Source organism: Vombatus ursinus, unplaced genomic scaffold, assembly GCF_900497805.2.
Source record: "Vombatus ursinus unplaced genomic scaffold, bare-nosed wombat genome assembly UNPS02015175.1, whole genome shotgun sequence".
In the NCBI taxonomy this organism is placed as follows: Eukaryota; Metazoa; Chordata; class Mammalia; order Diprotodontia; family Vombatidae; genus Vombatus; species Vombatus ursinus.
The window spans coordinates 9,286,033-9,304,403 of record NW_020954953.1 but is presented as its reverse complement, the minus strand read 5'-3'; the positions used below and the strand labels follow the sequence as shown (position 1 = coordinate 9,304,403).

General features: G+C 37.0%; 1 protein-coding gene across 6 annotated transcripts in view; it reads right to left on the bottom strand.

Moving 5' to 3' along the window:
- Positions 1 to 18,371, bottom strand: part of LOC114031466 (mitogen-activated protein kinase kinase kinase 4) — a 135,306-nt gene that overhangs the window by 12,345 nt on the left and 104,590 nt on the right. For 3 of the 6 annotated variants that reach the window (XM_027846543.1, XM_027846544.1, XM_027846545.1), the window contains 6 exons: positions 15,683 to 15,782; positions 14,520 to 14,636; positions 11,079 to 11,179; positions 10,269 to 10,349; positions 4,343 to 4,534; positions 1,134 to 1,204 (listed from right to left, as the gene is read on the bottom strand). In XM_027846543.1, the coding sequence (XP_027702344.1) occupies positions 1,134 to 1,204; positions 4,343 to 4,534; positions 10,269 to 10,349; positions 11,079 to 11,179; positions 14,520 to 14,636; positions 15,683 to 15,782 (662 nt within the window). The remainder of the gene's footprint in view (positions 1 to 1,133; positions 1,205 to 4,342; positions 4,535 to 10,268; positions 10,350 to 11,078; positions 11,180 to 14,519; positions 14,637 to 15,682; positions 15,783 to 18,371) is intronic. The other 3 variants (XM_027846548.1, XM_027846549.1, XM_027846547.1) reach the window with 3 other exon arrangements.

The following is an 18,371-nucleotide window of genomic DNA, read 5'->3' as shown; positions in this document are numbered from 1 at the left end:
TGAATCTGAACATAAGCAAGAGTTTCTAAGGCAGGTAGGATTGAGATGAGTGGGAAAGACAGGGAACGGCAGGGAAGCAGAAATGTGGGTAGTATACAGGATACTCCATGAGGGAGCTAGAGTATAATTTATATAGTGGAAGAGAAGGAAAAAAGCTTGGAGCAACAGGTGAGCATCAGGCTAAGGAGACTGGGCTTTATTCTGAAGGCAGCTCAGAATCACTAAAAGTTGTGAGCAAGGTTATGCCATGAATAAAGGAAAGTACGTGGAAGATTTAGTCAAGAGCAATATGTAGAAATGACAAGATGAGGAATAATCAAAAAGGAGACTATTAGTACACTATTGTCAAAATTGATAGGCTAATAGCCTAGACTAGAAGAGATAAAAGAGAACAGTCCAAAACCCAGGAAATGGTAATGAGGCAGTAGGTCTTCTTGTTAAAGATTCTATCAAACATTGACAGTAACTTGGCAATAAGGAAAAATTCACAGCAAAAGTAGAAATTCAATTCTTCTCTTGAAACATTTTCCCTGATTTCCTAAATTTTAAAATGTCAACATAAGCAATAGCTCCCCTTTTCTTCTTTTAATAGATTTTCCATCTAAATTTCTTTGGAATAGTTGTTTCTTAGATTTGTTTTTTATCCTAAAATTGCGTTTCTGTAAGTCTTAAGGAGCCTAAATCACATTATTTCAGCAATAAAGAAAGATAATGTGAGAACTGCCTTTAATGTATTTTTTTACATAGACATATACATTTATGTTGACAAATACACAGCAATGAACATGACTTCTTATTACATTAAGAGTCCCCTTAAATTTTTAACACAGGATTATTGAAATTAGAAGTCTAAAAGACCATACAGAAGCATCAATGCCAACCCTTTCATTTTACAGATGAGAAAACTGAAGCCCAGAAGGGGGACGTGAATGTGTATCACTCTATCAGTGTTCTATTTTTTTAAAAAAATCTTTGATTTTAAATTGGTAAAAGAAGAACAAGTTTATGCAATTTTCTTTGAGTATCTCAGAAAACACCAAAAGTGGTTCTTTATAAAATTTCTAACCAAAAAAACTTAAGGCATTAATCCTACCCCAATGTATAAACCCTGCCAGGGAAGATGGAATACTCACTTCCTTCATTGCCATCAATTCACCAGTATCAACGCTGATACAAGTATAGACTTTTCCATACTGGCCTTCTCCTATAAATAAAAGGAAAAAAAAGTAATTTCTTATATTTTTATAGAGGTGAGCAGGAAGGGACTATATAGTTCAACCCTTTTATTTTAGAGATTGGGACAATAAAACTCAGAAAGGTGAAATGATCCCAGTGGTACCTAGTCTGTCAATGGTAGAGTCAAGAATTAGGAGCCAGGACACAGGTGAAGGCAAAATAACTTCAGAAAATTATCATAAGGTCATCACAGAATTCTCCAGTAAACCAGTATCAGTCAACACTGTCATCACCACTTTCATTTGAGATGAAACATATTGTTATTTTCAAAATGGCCTGTTGGCTGGCCAAAAGGTAAAAGACAACATTCTCTAGAGAATTTTAATGTCAAGATATTTAAACTTACTATGATGCTTTAACATTTATAATTACATAGTTATAGCTCTGTTGTATCTATTTCTGTTATCATTTACATTTCTTTCATAATGTTACCCAGTCAGAAACCTTGTAGATAAGCCCCTTCATCTCCCATGAATGAAAAGGAATGTGTGACAGTCAAACTCTATGACTGAACTTCTGCATTTATTCATATGGCTCAATGAAATGCACTGATCACTGACATGCTTTCTATTATTCTTTAACATATGCCTGCTATTACTTGCAAATGTTTTAGAAGAAAAATGCCATATAGGACATAAAATTAGAAAGATTTCTAAATTTAGGTAAGTTTTACAGTTTCATAATTCAGTATCACATAATTAGATTTCAATGTCTAAGGACAAATGAGAAGAGAACACTACAGATAGATAAAGGCTTCTTAACCAAACAAGGGATACAGAGGCTCAGACAATTTTCATTACATAAAACTGCAAAGCTTTTGGGTAAACAAAATCAATGCAAATAGAAGGAATACAGTTTAACTTGAAAGAAAAAACTTTGACCTCTTAGGAAATGGCCCGTGTTTTTCAGAGAAATATGTTGAAAGAATATGAACAAGCAGTTCTCAAAGCAAACTATCAACAACCATATGAAATTACAAGCAATAAACGAAATACAAATTAAAACTATTAGAAAAAAGGAAAATGAGAAATTCTGGAGGACCTTGAGAAAAGCAACGCAATGCATTATTGGTGGAGCTGTGAACTAGTCCAGTCATTCTGGAAGGTGACCTGGAAGGAGCTCACAAACTCACTTAATTATGTAAACTCAGACTTAGTAATACCACTACTAGGCCTATACTGAAGAGATCTGAGAATCTAAAAGGACTCATTATGTAAAAATATTCATAGTAGCAAAAGGTGCCCGTACTGTAGAAAAGAATGGGAAACTTAAGGAGGAGACCATCATTTGAAGAAAGGCTGAAAATAAAATATTATTGTTTTATACATAGGAAATGATAAGGTTTCAGGGAAACCTTGGAAACCTGGGAAGGGAATAATTTAAATATGAGAAACAAAGAGGTATGTAGGAGATATGTGGCATCCAGGGAGAAAAAGGAATGGGTTTTTACAGGAGAGCAAGATGTTCTCCAGACAGATTTTCATATTCTGTATGAACTGATACAGAGTAATTTGCATAGAACCAAATGAACAATTTATACTATGATTACAACACTAAAAAGAAAAACAAAGACTTAACAACTTTGATCAATGCAATGGCCAGCTACCAGATAATGGAGAAGCATGCACCATACTTCCTGACAAGGTTTAGAGTAAAGCATACATTTTGGGGCACGAATGCATGGATTTGTTTTGTTCAAATGTGATCGTTTGATACAAAGAAGGGTATTTTTATTTCTTTTATTGGGGAGGGAGATGACAAAAAAAAAAAGAGGAAGAAAACAGTGTCAATGAACCATTTAAAAAATGCATAGAAGAGAAAAGAAGGAAGTTCAGAGGGAGAAAGAGATGAGCAAGGCAATTCTGGAATGGAACTACATGAATTTATCATATACGATTACTCTTTCCCCATTACAGTTTTGATATATCGCAGTTGGGATTAATTAAACGGGAAATTTTGGGGAGTTTTATGGAAGCTGCAGACAACACGTGAAGACCAACAGATTACAAAGAAAAAGTTGAGAAATTCAGAAATGCACAAAACATGTATAGTATTTTACTTAACCCTGACCTATGACCAAATACTTAACCCAAATTTTACAATAAGATATTGTAAACACCCCATAAAAGAAAAAGAAAAAATTCAGACTTCTCTAGTACGAAGGGAGGACCAAAAAATTTTATGCAGATTTTCCAGATAGTGGGGGGCACCATGCTCCTAACCCCCATAGATGTGGAAGTGATAACTGTACTTTATGTGCAACTATTAATATTTCTTATTTCAATACAAAAACAACTCTAGAAAGAGACAAAGAACCACTAGTTGCTTCTTAACAACCTACTCCCTGCCCATACTCACTCCTTCCCCCCACAACCAACATGAAGACTTTCCTTTCATTTAGATATAACTAGGAACATTGGAGAGTTCTGGAAAACACACAGTAATTTAATTTCTGTGAAATTAAAAATCTAAAATAAAATTAAGGTTCTACTTTACACAAAAATAAAAACAAAATGCAAGCATGAAACTTCTCCGTATATAACATCACATATTGCTTTGGAATAACAAGTTCAAACACCTGTATAAACCACTTGGAAATAATTTAATTATGGCAATTAGGAAGATTTTACTTCATTCGTTCCTCAATTATATCTAGTCTTTTATCTATTCTCATTGAAATACATACATGGTACACAGCACTAATCTCTTGGTAAATAATAGCATTTACTCTCTTCTGAGATACCATAAAGGAGAAGAATTTTCGATTAAAACTAGTCAACTCATTATCTATATTAAATATTTGTTTCTAAGCTTTCCTGTTCATTATTTTTAAAGAATATTTTACAAGGCTCAATCATTATTTTCCAAATAAAGATGAATGGGAGGAACAACCCCAACTATTTGGCTATAGAGGGTGGTGGATTTGCATAGATAAGAGAATGGATCTTTTATTCTAGTAATTACAGTGGGGAACGGATCTAAAAAAAAATACTTGGCACATCTATCAGCACAGTTAAACCAAGATGGATCAAATATAAACAGTAAGTTTTGACATTTAGAAAGTAAATATGCAAAACATTATTTGCTTCTCCTTTCTCCCCCTTACCAATTTTGTTTCCTCTTTGCCATTTGAAGGTCACCTTCCGTAAACCAACGTGCATGACATTATCATAGGATTTGGGGGTGTCACAAACTTGACCAATGATATTCTTCCTCCTCATTTCTCGATAACGCTTTTCTTCAAACAATCGAACTGACTTCTGAACAGCTTCTATGGGTCCTTGTTTAGAAGCAGTATCTGGGGAGAAAACCTCAAATCCATTAGAGTTCCAGACTCCTAATATACACATAGATAGACCGGTATAACACTGCAAGTCCATTTCTAACAAAAAATTTTAAAGGAGTTTTATATATAGGATTCCATATAAGCTGTTGTAACAACACCTGAAATGCAAGTTCAGACTAAAGACACAAAGGCATTGTAATCAGCCTAAAAGGATGATTTAACTAGTTCAACACTACACTGTCTTTACCCACTGATCCTACTGCTGGTCAGCACTACTGGAAGGCCTATAATCATGCTCACTGAGTCTATTACACATGAGGCACTCACTGCGGCAAGGTGATTCTTTACTCCTCTCTAACTGATTCTATGATACCCCACAGTGGCTGTCCCAAACTTCCTTGTCTCTCCTCAAGCCTGCCTCTATACGCTCTTCCCCCAACCTCTTAGCTAAGATCATGTCATATTTTACTGCAACTGTCAATTAAGCCTTTAAGAATTTATCAGGGGCCAACTGTGTGTCTTGCATTGCGCTTGGCAACGTGGATACAAGTACACAAAATAATAAAATTCCTACCTGTTAAGGATAAAGCTTTTCCTTCTAATGGGGGAGACAAGTACATATTAAAAACACATACAGCATAACACAAATGGGATAAATACAAATTTATACAAAACAGTTTGATAGAAGGTGGTTTGGGAGGGAGGCCACTTGAAAATGGAGATAACGAAAAGCTTGAAGCAGAAGATGGTGCTTGAACTACACCTTAAAAGAAAGTGTGGACTCTCGGAGCCAAAGGACAGGAGACACATCATAGGCACGTAAAGCCAATGCCAAGGTATAGAGACATGAGATGGAGTGTACTGTGAGAAGAACAGAGAGAAGGACAGTTTGATGAGATAGTTGAGTATATAGGAAGAGAAGGAAGTCAAACAGGGCCCTGTTGTGAGGGGTTTTAAAAACTAACCAAGCAAGTTTACACTTGACCCTAGAGGCAATGAAAACCACTGAAGCTGGTTCACTAAGGGAATCACATGGCCAGAGCAGGAGCTTACTCTGGCAGCCATGCCAGCCAGTCAACCAGCATTTATGAAAAGTTCCGTGTGCCATTACGTTGGAATAGAAAGAAAGGAGCTCACAGTCTAAGGAAGGAAACAACATGCAAACAACTGGAGTCAAACAAGATATATATACAAATTGCTTTATTTTTTAAGTTAAATACTAAACTCTGTACAGCAAGTTGTCTTTTTGTGTAGTCTGAGGTTTCTATGCCACCCAGCATTGACCCTTTTCCACCACGAAGCTGAACAGAGCCATAAGATTGTCGAGCCTGACCAAAAGATATTCCATGTATCTCAGAGGGAATCAGTGATTGAAAGACAAAACCTTGTACTACATTTAAATCTTCCAATGGGAATTATCATATACATACTAGGAATTTTAAAAGGAAAAACTAGTTTTCTATAATAACAGCCACCTTAATAAGGAGACATCTTAGGTCATATGTATGTATGGCCTCTGCTTAAAGATGATTGTTAAACTCATGGAAACTGAGGTTACTAAGAAAGTCTAGTTCAGAACCTTTGGGGAATAGCTACAGTTAAGGGGTGTGATATAGGTAATGAGTGAACAAAAAAAGATGGAGGAAAATTGGATAGATAGGCAAGTAGAGAACCAAGAGAGAAGAGTATCATGAAAACTCAGAAGTGTACTAACATGGTCAGAAGTGTCGAATGCAGTAATCAGATAGAAAAGGACAAAGATTAAGAGAAGACCATTATATCTGGCAATGAAGAGAAAGCAGTTACAATTGAATAATGATGCTAGAAGCCATAATGCAAAAGGCTGAAGTATGAGCGAGGGGAAGTGTAGGTAGGAAATTTAGACAACTTTTTTGAAGGAGTGTGGCTAGGAAAGGAAGGAGCAATAAAGAACATTAATTTATTAATTTCAAGGGATGGTACACTGGTGAATGGTACAGTTCAGAACAGAGGATACTTAGGAATGTCTGGAGGCAAAAGGGAAGGAACCATTCGATAGGGAGATGTTAAAGACATGAATAAGGATGCAATCTAATGAAGGAAACTGGATGGGATCGAGAGCACATGTGGAGAAACAGGACTTAGCAAGAAGAGTCACCTTTTTGTCAGTGACCTGGGGAAAGGAGAAAATGGGAAGTGATGTCAAGGAATTTTGAAATGGCTTCCAGCCCAATATCCACAAGCCATCACTGAGGGGAGAAATCATCGCAGACAAGAGGCCCACTTTCTTCATCAGCAACAACCAGACAGACGCAGGAGCCCTGAAGTGGCAGCACCCCTCAGACCACCAGTCCTGCCTCCAATTCAACCCTCATTTGGGGAAGTAACTCCCTATCTGGCCAATGGTTCCGGATAGTTCTGGAGGAGAAAGTGAGGCTGGTGACCTTGCACAGCCCTCTCTCACTTAAATTAAAGTCAATTGCAGAAGAAACAGAAGGCCAATGTGGTCTGAGCTGCCTGAATAGGGACCCAGCTGGTCGTCCCCTCTCCCTTTTCTTCTCTCTGGGATTTACTGGCTAGATTTCTTTGTCAAACAGCAAGCTTTAAGCCCAATTCACTCTGGAGCTCATAGATTGGACAATAATAGGTCCCTGCCCAAGAACCACTTAATGGTTATTTTTTGGGTCCTCCTGGCTCAGAGTGAATGTAAATAGTAACTTTCTCTTTTGGCCAGCAACCGTGAGGGTCTTCCCCTCCCAGTTTGATTTTTTTTTTTTAATTAAAGAGGCCATCCCTTGACTCACTTCTTAAAGAGGCCTATTCACTGAATGGGCATTACCTCACTCAAAGTGAGAACCTGAAAAGACCTTAGCTTAAAAGGGTCAGGGTCTCCCATTGCATCCTGGACCATCTCCAGTCATCCTGATGAATATCTGGCCACTGGACCCAGATGGCTCTGGAGGAGAAAGTGAGGATGGTAACCTTGCACAGCCCTCCCTCACTCAAATCAAAGTCAATTGCAAGTCATGTCATCATCTCCCTGATGTCATGGTCCTCTTCAAAAATGAAGGACAAACACAACAACAGGAGGCAGCATATACTAAAGCAAGTTAAACCACCACCACCTTCCTTCAGAACCTTATGGAGAGAGTCCAAGACCCTGAAACCAAAAACCTTAAGAATGGCAAAGCCACAGGCTTAAAGCCCTCAGCAATCATCTTGGCAAGCAACCCTTGTAGAGATGCAGCCTAGAACTGCTCCTCTAGTTGCTACAGCCACCAATACCAAAGACCCAGAAAAGAAAGTTCTTGCCACCAAAGTTATTTGTTGAAATGGTCAACTTTTTTTTTTCCTAGTTAGGCAATGGGGTTAAGTGACTCGCCCAGGGTCACACAGCTAGTAAGTGTTATGTGTCTGAGGCCAGATTTGAACTCAGGTCCTCCTGAATCCAGGGTCGGTGCTCCATCCACTGTGCCACCTAGCTGCCCCCTGAAATGTTCAATTTCAAAAAAGACATTTTATCTGCCTGGTCTGCCATCATCCCCTAAGGACCATGGGGATGTTCCATTTTACTCTGAGATAAAACCTTTTATAGTGTTGTCTCCTCCATTAGAACGTGAGCTTCTTGAGAGCAGGGACTATCTCACTTTAATGGGTGTATGCCCAGGGCTTGGCACAGTGCTTGGCACACAGTAAGGATAATAAATAAATGAATGAATGAATGAATATAAATATTTCATTCATTCAAATGATTTTTTTTTTTCAATAAACAAGATTCAAGGTTATTAACTGGGAGGAAGGGAAGAATGGAGATGCTTAATGTTTAGAATACTTTCAGTGGGGGAGGAATAAGACATGGGATCAATTAGGGAGATATAAAAGGGCTGCTGTGCTACAGTGAGGATCCAGCTGATGGTAGATAACATGAATTTGTAATGTACTCAAGTCAGCAGTACTGAATGACTTCTAGTTTCATTTAGCTGCTTGTGAAAGCAGATGAAGTAGATAGTGAGAATTATCCAAGGCTGAGATGGAACCAAAGAAGAGTGATATGACAAAGGGCAAAGGATTCAAGAACTGAGGGTAATACAGAGTTGCAATGGCTAATTACTGGGATGGAGAACCCTCCTTACTACCTTACATAAATCAAAAACTACATCTCAACAGATCTAGTTATTTTCCTCCAAACATATTGCAGGGTATATTCTTGTCTCTGTGCTTTGCTTATGCTATTCCTTTACCCCTAAGGCCTGATGGTCCTTAATTTTCTATTTAGAATCTTTCTGATACTTTGGCAATTATTTTGTAATTACAAAATGCCTGATAGACAGCCCCACCTGGATGTTTCATTAGTTTCTCAACATGTCCAAAGTAGAACTCCCTATCTTCCCACACAAACCATCTCCAAAACTTCTTATTTTTCATGGATACCACCACCCTCTCAGCCATCCAGATTCACAACCTCAGAGTCACCTCTGACTCTTGTTTTTCCTCACTTAAGTCCCACATGATGTTTATTCTATCTCTACAACATCTCTCAGCTCACTTTCTAGACCCTCCAACAGGACTGTCATGCCAGCTCAGGCCCTGATCTCTGCTCAGTCTACAGTAACAGCTTTAGTTTATTCCTGAAAACTCTAGCCAACACTGATCTCTGCTGCCTCTGTATCTTTCCTTTGCCCCAACACACTATGCATATTTCTCATCCCTGTGCCCCACACCCCAACTATAAGTGACATGCGGATAGCCGTTATCACTGTTTATCTTTGTTTCCTTAATATCTAGCATAGCACAGTAGGTTGTGAAATGTTTAATCAATGTTTAATTTTTTTTTATCTAGGCAGAAGGGTTAAGTGACTTGCCCAGGGTCACACAGCTAGTAAGTGTGAAGTGTCTGAGGCTGGATTTGAACTTGGGTCCTCCTGAATCCAGGGCCAGTGCTCTATCCACTGAGCCTAGCTGCCTGTTTAATTTTTTGATTGCATTTCCACTTATCTAAGTTTTATTCTTTTTTCAAGGTCCACTGACTCCAATGAAATCATCCCCTAATACTATATCCTTTGACAATCATTCCATCTCTTGAACTCCTTACTGCCTTTTAAAATGTCATCTGGCTGATATATAAAAAGATAATGAGAGAGTCAATATGTGTCCTGTGTCATCATCTATACTGGATGCTTGAGAGTAGGAATGAGGGGCAGCTAGGTAGCACAGTGAACAAAGCACCAGCCCTGGATTCAGGAGGACCCGAGTTCAAATCCGACCTCAGACACTTGACACTTACTAGCTGTATGACCCTGGGCAAGTTATTTAACCCCAGTTGGCTAGTCAAAAACAAAAACAAACAACAAACAAACGAACAAACAAACAAATGAGAATAGGAATTAAAAACAGTTTATATTTCTTCTTGTCCCTTAGAGTAGCTGATACAATATACTGAGTCTACTGAACATTCTAAAAATTTGTTGATCACTTTTTACAGTTAATGAAGGAAATGAGCAAAAATCCTATCCCTTGTATTGAATTCTGTAGTCATTTTACTTAGAGGGAAGGTCTAACATGATATAATAATCAAAAGCATCAGACTGTATCCTAAAAATTAGTGCTTGTTTAAAAGGTCTTTTTAAAAAATTTTTTATTATGGCTAAAAAAGATCTGAATTACACGTGTAAAAAGTTCAGAAGCCAAAGCACACTTTAGTTCAATCACTTTTTCTCACACTTAAAGATTATGATATGGGAATCTGAAATGCAATATTCCTTCTTACCTTTATTTTGGCTTATCAGAGTCCGAAGCTCCCAACTTCTCCGTGTTGGCCCACTTGAATCTCCTTTTGGATATGAAGGTTCTGAAAGAAATAATTTTGACTTGAATTCCAATGTATGATTAATTATTAAAATATAGCAGTACTATCATAACAGTAATTTTGGAACCTTGAACGGCAATGGTTAATGGACATTACTTCTCCAAATTGGTTCTTAGCTTTGAGTAAATTTGACTTAAGAATGATAAAATCCTCTCTAAAATCAATACTAGAAAAAGTCATCAAACTAATGAATTGTCAGTAGGTTATAGAATTAGAAGTACCACAAACACAAAACTATAGTTAGCACTATCATACAAACCATAAAGCACAAGAGTTCAAAATCAAATCCACCTTTGGACTCTGACCAAGACTGGTTACTTCTTAAGTCTCCAGTAATGTTGACCAGTATTTCACATATAACCTGGCTTTAAATTTTGGCCTTTCTTTGGATAACTTTATAGTAGAGTTTTAATATATTACCAAAGATCTAGATAATGTCACTTTAACTTTTTAAAATTATAACAAAAACTCAGTAATTGAAATAACAGACTACAAAAAGTGTGTTTATAAAATATGCATATAATCAGTAAAAACAATCTTATACACTTTTATTCTTAGAAAAATAGCACTTCTTATTGCTTAATCTTCTCAATTTCCCCTGCACTGATAACTACCCTCTCCAGTCACCTTTTATTAGGAGGTAACAAGAAATGGAACATTGAAATGGACTACCGGAATTGAAAATAGTGTTACAAATACTTGAATACTCACCTTCTCGCTCCTCAGTGGGGCTTGAATGTCGACTCAAGGATCTGAATTGCAATTCAGCAGCTATGGAGGCCAAACGATCATTTTCTGGAACACTGGACCCCCTGTTTCAACATTTTAAACATTGAGCTAGATTAGTTCAGGAGTACTTACACTTAAATAAAGTCTGAGAAACTTTTATGAAAATGTTAATTCCACCTGAAATGAAGAGAACCAAATAACCTTATCTGAAACTGTCCATTTCTTTTGTGCCACCTAACAATTCTTGATGGAGTCCTCTGTATGATGTGTGTGCGGACATATGCATGTGTGTATGTATGTGTATATGCATATGTATGTGTACACACACACACACACACACAAAACTGTCATTGACTAACTTTAGGAACTCTTCAGAGTCTAAACTCCAGGCATGAAAAGAATACATACAATTGCCTTGATCCCACAAGCTACCATGCCACCCACATTATTTCTGTTAATTTTAGTTAGATTGTCAGTCACAGGAAGATCTAATAGATTTCCTTGTCAGTTGAACCCAGGACAATGAAAGCATACATATGAAAAATATTAAAAATCGTAGCAAAGCAGAAGTGCGAGAGGGCAATCTAATCTATTATTGTTTAGAACAAAATCAACTACTCTTCAAGTGCACAAAGCAACTGCTTCAAGAGAAATTAAATCGATATTTATGAAGATAAATGTTAATATAAGAATTTAAATAAAAAAGAACAAAACAAGACAGACTACATCAGAATCAGATTGTGGTGGCTGTGTTATGCTGATAGAGGAATTTAATGAAGTATGGTAGCATTTGTGCTCTTAGTTCATATAAGCAGGTAGGTTTAAGGGAATGTCAATCTTATCAGTGATTTTCAAAAATTCTGATGCCTCAAATCCTTCTCATTATTTTTCATTTTTCAGATCCCCAACATACAGTACAAATGGCTGATGTACACTTGTGAGCAGACATAAATCAAATATTTCCAAATTCCCTAGATTTTTTTCAAGGGATTGCTATAGTAGTTTTTTTAGAAAATGGGAATAACTCTACTTATGCAACCTACTTTATAGGCTTTTGGAAAGAACTTTACAAAACTGTAAAAGCCATGTAATACTACTGTCATTACTCCATGAAGCCAGGTTGAAACCACTAATATAAAGGAAAAACGCTATCATAAATAGGCCAACATGAGGTCTAGTCCTAAGCAATGCAACTAAATGACCACAAGAAAATTCCTCAGCATCTCTGTTTCATATGATTTCTTATATGCCATCCCCATATACAGGGATGCCACAGGGTCAAATAAAGGAAAATATATAAAAATACTATATAAGATGTTATATAAATATAAATTGTCAAAGAAAAATATTATCACATAAAAGTTTTTTTTTTTTTAACTCAGTGCCTGCCTACCTACTCTGTGTAAGTTTGCCATATGTCTTCATTATAATAGGAAGTCTCTATGGTCAGTGATATATTTAAAAGTGCAAAAGTTTAATATCACATGAATCACATATGTTTGAAATAATGGTTAGAAGAATAGACTTAATGTTTTCAAGTGCTAAATCCATAGAGATAAAATAAATCTCTTTATGACTTAGAATTTTGCTGCATGGAGATTATATCTTAAAACTACTATGTCCAAAAGTAGAAAAGGGATTCAGTCACTGTCACCTACATTATACACATACAAAATATGTATCTATATATCTATATCTACATATATCTATATCTATATCTATATAGATATAGATATAGATATACAAAATATAAAATTATATGCACGACTATCAGGCTATCTTTTTTGGGGGGTTTTTTTATGTTTACCAAAAATCATGAGCTTTTTCAACATATAAGGAGTTAACTCAGATTTTCTACTTCAAAAGAGCTATCATCTAATTTGAGAGAAATAGTAGACTAGGAAAAAGTATACACAAGTTTTAGCATTGCATTTTGGGGAAATGATTTTTACCATATCTTTATTTGTTCCATCATTTATAAAACAGACATTTTATTTTCTTCTATACACTGTACAAAGATGAGAACAAATAAGGAAATAATTTCTGTGAGATGCCTTGAATAACAAAATAAATGGAAAAAATCCCAGAGCTTTTCAAAGTTAACTGTTACCCTTTTTTTAAGTACACAATTTACAATCTGTACCAAATTTTTATTATTTTTTACCTTCAGAAATTTTTGTGATATTTAACTTGAATCAAAAGCTACAAATATGTGTGGCAAAACTGGATGTGAATTTCATAAAGCATATGCTAATTCTTTAGTCCATTTTAAGTTCTGAAGTCATCCACTCTATGCCTTAAAAATATAAAAATATTGAGTCTAGAAGTGGAGGAGTACACAAAAGTTCTTTTCTTCTTTTTTCTCCCAATCAAAATAATTTTGCTACGGCACACATATATCATTGTATTTGTTAGAAGAAAGATTTGCTTCTGAGACACTGAGTTCATTTCCCAACAATGAAGATTTTTAAGCCAAAATTAGATGACGACGCAGGGAAAGGTTGTGACAAAGGGTTGTTCAAAATGTCCTTTCAGATCCTTTCCTTTGCTAAGATTCCCTATCCAGGCCTAAGGATGTGAGTAAATCAACTGCCTGATCAATTATCCTTTTTAGTCTATGTGCATGTGAACATAAGATCTGTAATAAAAATTTGTGATAAAAAATGTGACAAAATAACTCCTAGATATACTTAAAGCTTTATTTTTAAATTTTTTCATTTAAATTTTTTATTTTGATGTGTTTTATTTTTACTTGTTTATTCAGAAGACCTATATATTTTTCTGAAACTTGCTGATTCTGATAACTAAATAAGAAATGCATCCCAACTCAACATAAGCAAGAGAAAAAAATAAACCTACATTTTAATTTTATTTATTTTGTGATTTACTAGCTAGTAGATTCTATTCTTTATCAAAAATTAATTCAAAGGTAAACATATTTTATTTTCTAAGATAAGAAGGTTGAAGGAAACTAATTAATAATCTTTAGAATGAGTCTACAAAAGACATATAGAGAATGAGACTTCAGAACTTAAAATGGACATTAATGTAACATTAAAGTTATCAGCTAAAGAATTTCTCTGAAATCTCCATATTACTCAGCAGGAAACTGAATATTCCAAAGCACTTTCCACTGTGAAAAATATTCTTTCCCCTTTGGTGCTATTTCTAATAGCAGGTAATTTAGTGTATTTTGGTTCACATCAAACCCTGCCAGAAATAAAAGTGGCCATATTACCTAACTATCCTGGTAGAAAAAAAAGAACGGTGCAGCCCCCAGGAACAGGGAGGGTAGAAGTGACCCTCATCCAGAAGTCTAGATCCCACATTTGAGGCAAGTCCTACTTTTAAACACCTTATGTCAACTAGAAGCAGACTGCATCTGGGATGGCAACAGAGATGACACTGGTGGGGTGGAACTACCTGTTATCATTTGTACTGCTGACAGGTTTGGGTGGAGCGGAGTCGCTGCCGGCTGGGGCGGGGCGACTGGCAGCAGCACTGCAGGGGTTCCGCACGTCAGAAGGCACACTCCGAGTGCTGTGATAAGAAGGAAAACTTCAGGAAATACAGTTGGAAAAAAGCCTGGGTGGTCAATTGTTTTTTAATTTGAAATTAAATAAGGTGAGCAAATGAAAAAGTGAATTCAAAATTAAAAAATATATATGATCTCTCTTTGAGATTCAGTTTCTCTAGAAGTGGAGGCTGTCTAAAAAAAAATTTCCTAATTTTTTTTTAATTCACTAAAAGGGTTTAAAACAAACAAACAAAAAAAATCACTGTGCTTCTAAAAGCAGTCCCAAATTGGCAAAATGAAAGCTAGCCTATTTAAAGTTGAAGATCACAACTTAAAAGATGCAGAAATGCCACCACATTCAAGGATCCTATCTTTCATGTGCTGTATTTTCCAACCTCACACTGATCTAGAGGTGTGCCAAAGAACATACGTGGAAATCAGGACCAGAAAAGAGACAAATGCAGTTAAATCTTCCATTTTTAAATCAAAGTTTACTTCCAAATGTTCACTGTGTCAGACAAACTCTAATTTGCTTTCTTAAAGAAAGAAAAAGGAAAGATTGCTGAAAGGCTAGAAAGCACACACAGAGTAGCCATTTCTATACAAGGTGATAGAGCAACACTGCATAAAGGATGAAGAGTTGGGCCTGGAGTCAGTAAGACCTGGATTCAAATCCCACCTCTGATACTTATGAGCTAATCATTTCACCTCTGGGCACCTCAGGCAGCTTTCCTGGACAAAGTCAAAGAAGGTTCGCAATCTTTACTTAGAGTTGCCCACACTGACAAAACCACAGATTCCTTGAGTATTTGCATACAGGCAGATTAATATTATATTATCTTGAAAAAACTCTTGCCTATGCTCAAATTTCAATGCCTTTTGTTATAGCTACACAACGGCAAGTATACCATCAAGAAAATGGAAATAACAGCTTTCTAAAATATATGAAAAAGAACATCAGAAAAAAATACTTAAGATTTCAGAGGCAAGCAGCCAACAGCCTCATGGTTTTTAGCCTGTTATTTAAGGGAGAGTTTGCAATGCGAATGACTGGTGAAGCACCAAATACCTGAATCCGTCAGGCGTTGGGATAATGAGATGTGGGTTAGGAGGGTCACTGTGACATCGGGGCACCTTCACAGGACGGGGGCTGTTCCGATGTATAGCTGCTAGAGTGAAAAAAGACAACAGATGGAAACTCTAAAGGCATTCAAGAGTAAAAGATCAGCCTAATAAGTTAAAAATAATTGTTATTAGAGTGAACAAAATTAAACTACACATATAAACATATGCATCTAGACTTGGGACATGGCTATAGAACCAGAAGAGACATGGGAAGCCATCTGGTTCAATCCCTTTATTTTAAAGATGAGGAAACACCAGGCCCAGGGGAGGCTGTGACTTGCGAAAGTCACATGGATAATGAGATGTGAAGCCAGAGCTGAGATCAGGTCAGAAATAAGCTTTGAAATCAGGGCTTCCTGACTTGAAGTATGTCACTCTACATACGTCACACTGTCTTTCCTAAGTACGCAGCAGGTACTAAAATATTTCCCCATTTCAATTTGCAATGTGTCATAACAATTTTATAAATGGAAAGTTACAACACATTCAAACACTAGATTTCTGTGATGTATCATAGATTTTTGATCTGGAATGAACTTTGTTTTTTAGTTCAACATTTACAGATTTTATACCATTTTACAGATGAGAAAACTGAAGCCTAGAGATTTTCAGGCTTCTCTTAGGTCAGACAGTGAGTTAGTAGTAGTACCTACCCAGCTTATAAGACCACAGATTTGGGCACCTGAAGGGTAACTTTAGAGTGTTACCTAGCCCAGCCTCTTAGTCTTTAAATGAGGAAGCTGAGGCCTACAAAGGTGGAGTAAAATTTTCATTTTTTCCATGTCACAAAAATATGTATGTAGCAGAGTCAAAATTCAAACACAAGAACTTCAATTCCCAACCTAATGCTCACTCCACTATAACGCAGTGCAATGTTCACTATATAAGAAAACACAGTAACCCATCTCTTTGATTTCCAAGGTGAGGGGTAGGGCTTCTGGGGGGTGAGGCTGGATCCCAGGCATGGGGGTTTTCTCCAACACAACCACAGTTGTCTATCACCTATTACAGCCCATCAACATTGCCCCACTGCACCAGTTCCTAATCCTTCTCATTCATTCATTCATTCGTTTATTTATTTGCAAGTCAATCCCAGTTAACTGATTTCCCCAGAGTCACACAGCTAGGGTCAAGTGTTTGAGGCCAGGATCTGAACTCAGGTCCTCCTGATTTCAGCGCCAGTGCTCTATCCACTGTGCCACCTAGCTACCCCTTTTATTTGTTTGTTTGTTTATTTAAATCCTCTTTCAAAAACCATCTGGGCCCCTCTGGTTTAGGTTTCTAACACCAGGAAAACTCCACTTTATATCATCACCCAGTATACCCATGGCGGGGGTGGAGCACGAAGGACCACTACTGAGAACATCTGGAGACTAATGAGCTAGAGTGTAGGAATAGAGACAGCCAATGGGATATTTACAATTGGCTGTTTTGGTTTTGTTTTGGGGTTTTTTTTGCAACGTTTTCTTTGTAAAGCTACAAAATGAAAATTACAAACAAATAATCAATACTGGCATAACACATCCAATTCTGTATAACAATGTTCTTACCAATGAGTACTGGTAGGATAGGGGACTAAGTATAGGGAAAGAAGTCTGAAAGAAAAAAGCACAGCACTTTTTAAACAAAAGGCAGAAAAGGAAAATAGTCTTGTTGGCTCCTGGGTGGCAACAGCCATAACAGAAGAGATGTTCCCTCTTTGATAAGGAGAGGGTTTATTCTGCATCTCCCCTTCCACAGGCATGATGTATGCTGAGAAACAGATGAAAACAAAGGGGTTCAAAGACCTGCATCGACTGCAAGAAGCTGTGACAGGAATATTTCTGAAGCACAGGTCTGTCCACAGCGTGGTAAGCTCCAGTGACTACCTATCGCTTCTGGGATCAAACCCAAACTCATCTGATTGGCACTGACAGCCTTTCCCAACCTGGCTCCAATTCCCTTTTCCAAACTTTACAGTTCCAAACTTTACAGTCCTGCCTCACTGGCAGGCTTAATGCTTCCTGAGGACAACAATCCATCTCTTGCTTGCATGTTTGAGGAAGTACCACAAAGGCACCTTCTCCTCACATCTGCCTCTAAAACCCCTACCTTCTTTCAATGACTACTTCCTATCTACGGCCTCTCCTGATCCCCCGTTGCTCCTGTCTCTTCTCAGAAACGACCCCCTAGTCACTTTGTACAGACTTGTATGTGCACATGTGGATGCTATGACAGAACTGAAGCTCCTGGGGGGCTGTTTCATGTTGGTACCTGAATCATACCCGGCCCCCTTTAGGATCTGAGTAACTGCATGTGGACCGAGTTGTGGCATAATGGAGACCTTGGTTTAAGTTCTGGTTCTACCATTTAACTAGAACTTTAGGTCAGTCTCATTTTAGGTAATTTTCAGTTTCTTCACCTGAAAGATGAGGATAATGATGGGTTACATTTATATATTGCTTTAAGGTTTACAAAGCAATTTACACACATTATCTAGTGGGCTCTTCACATCAATGCTGTACCACAAGTGCCTTTATCACCATTTTACAGGTCAGGAAACTAAGGATCCAAGAACTTACTTGATTTGTCCCAAATACATAACGCATATGGGAAGATTCCAATCCCACTTTTTCTTGACTTTATGCCCAGGG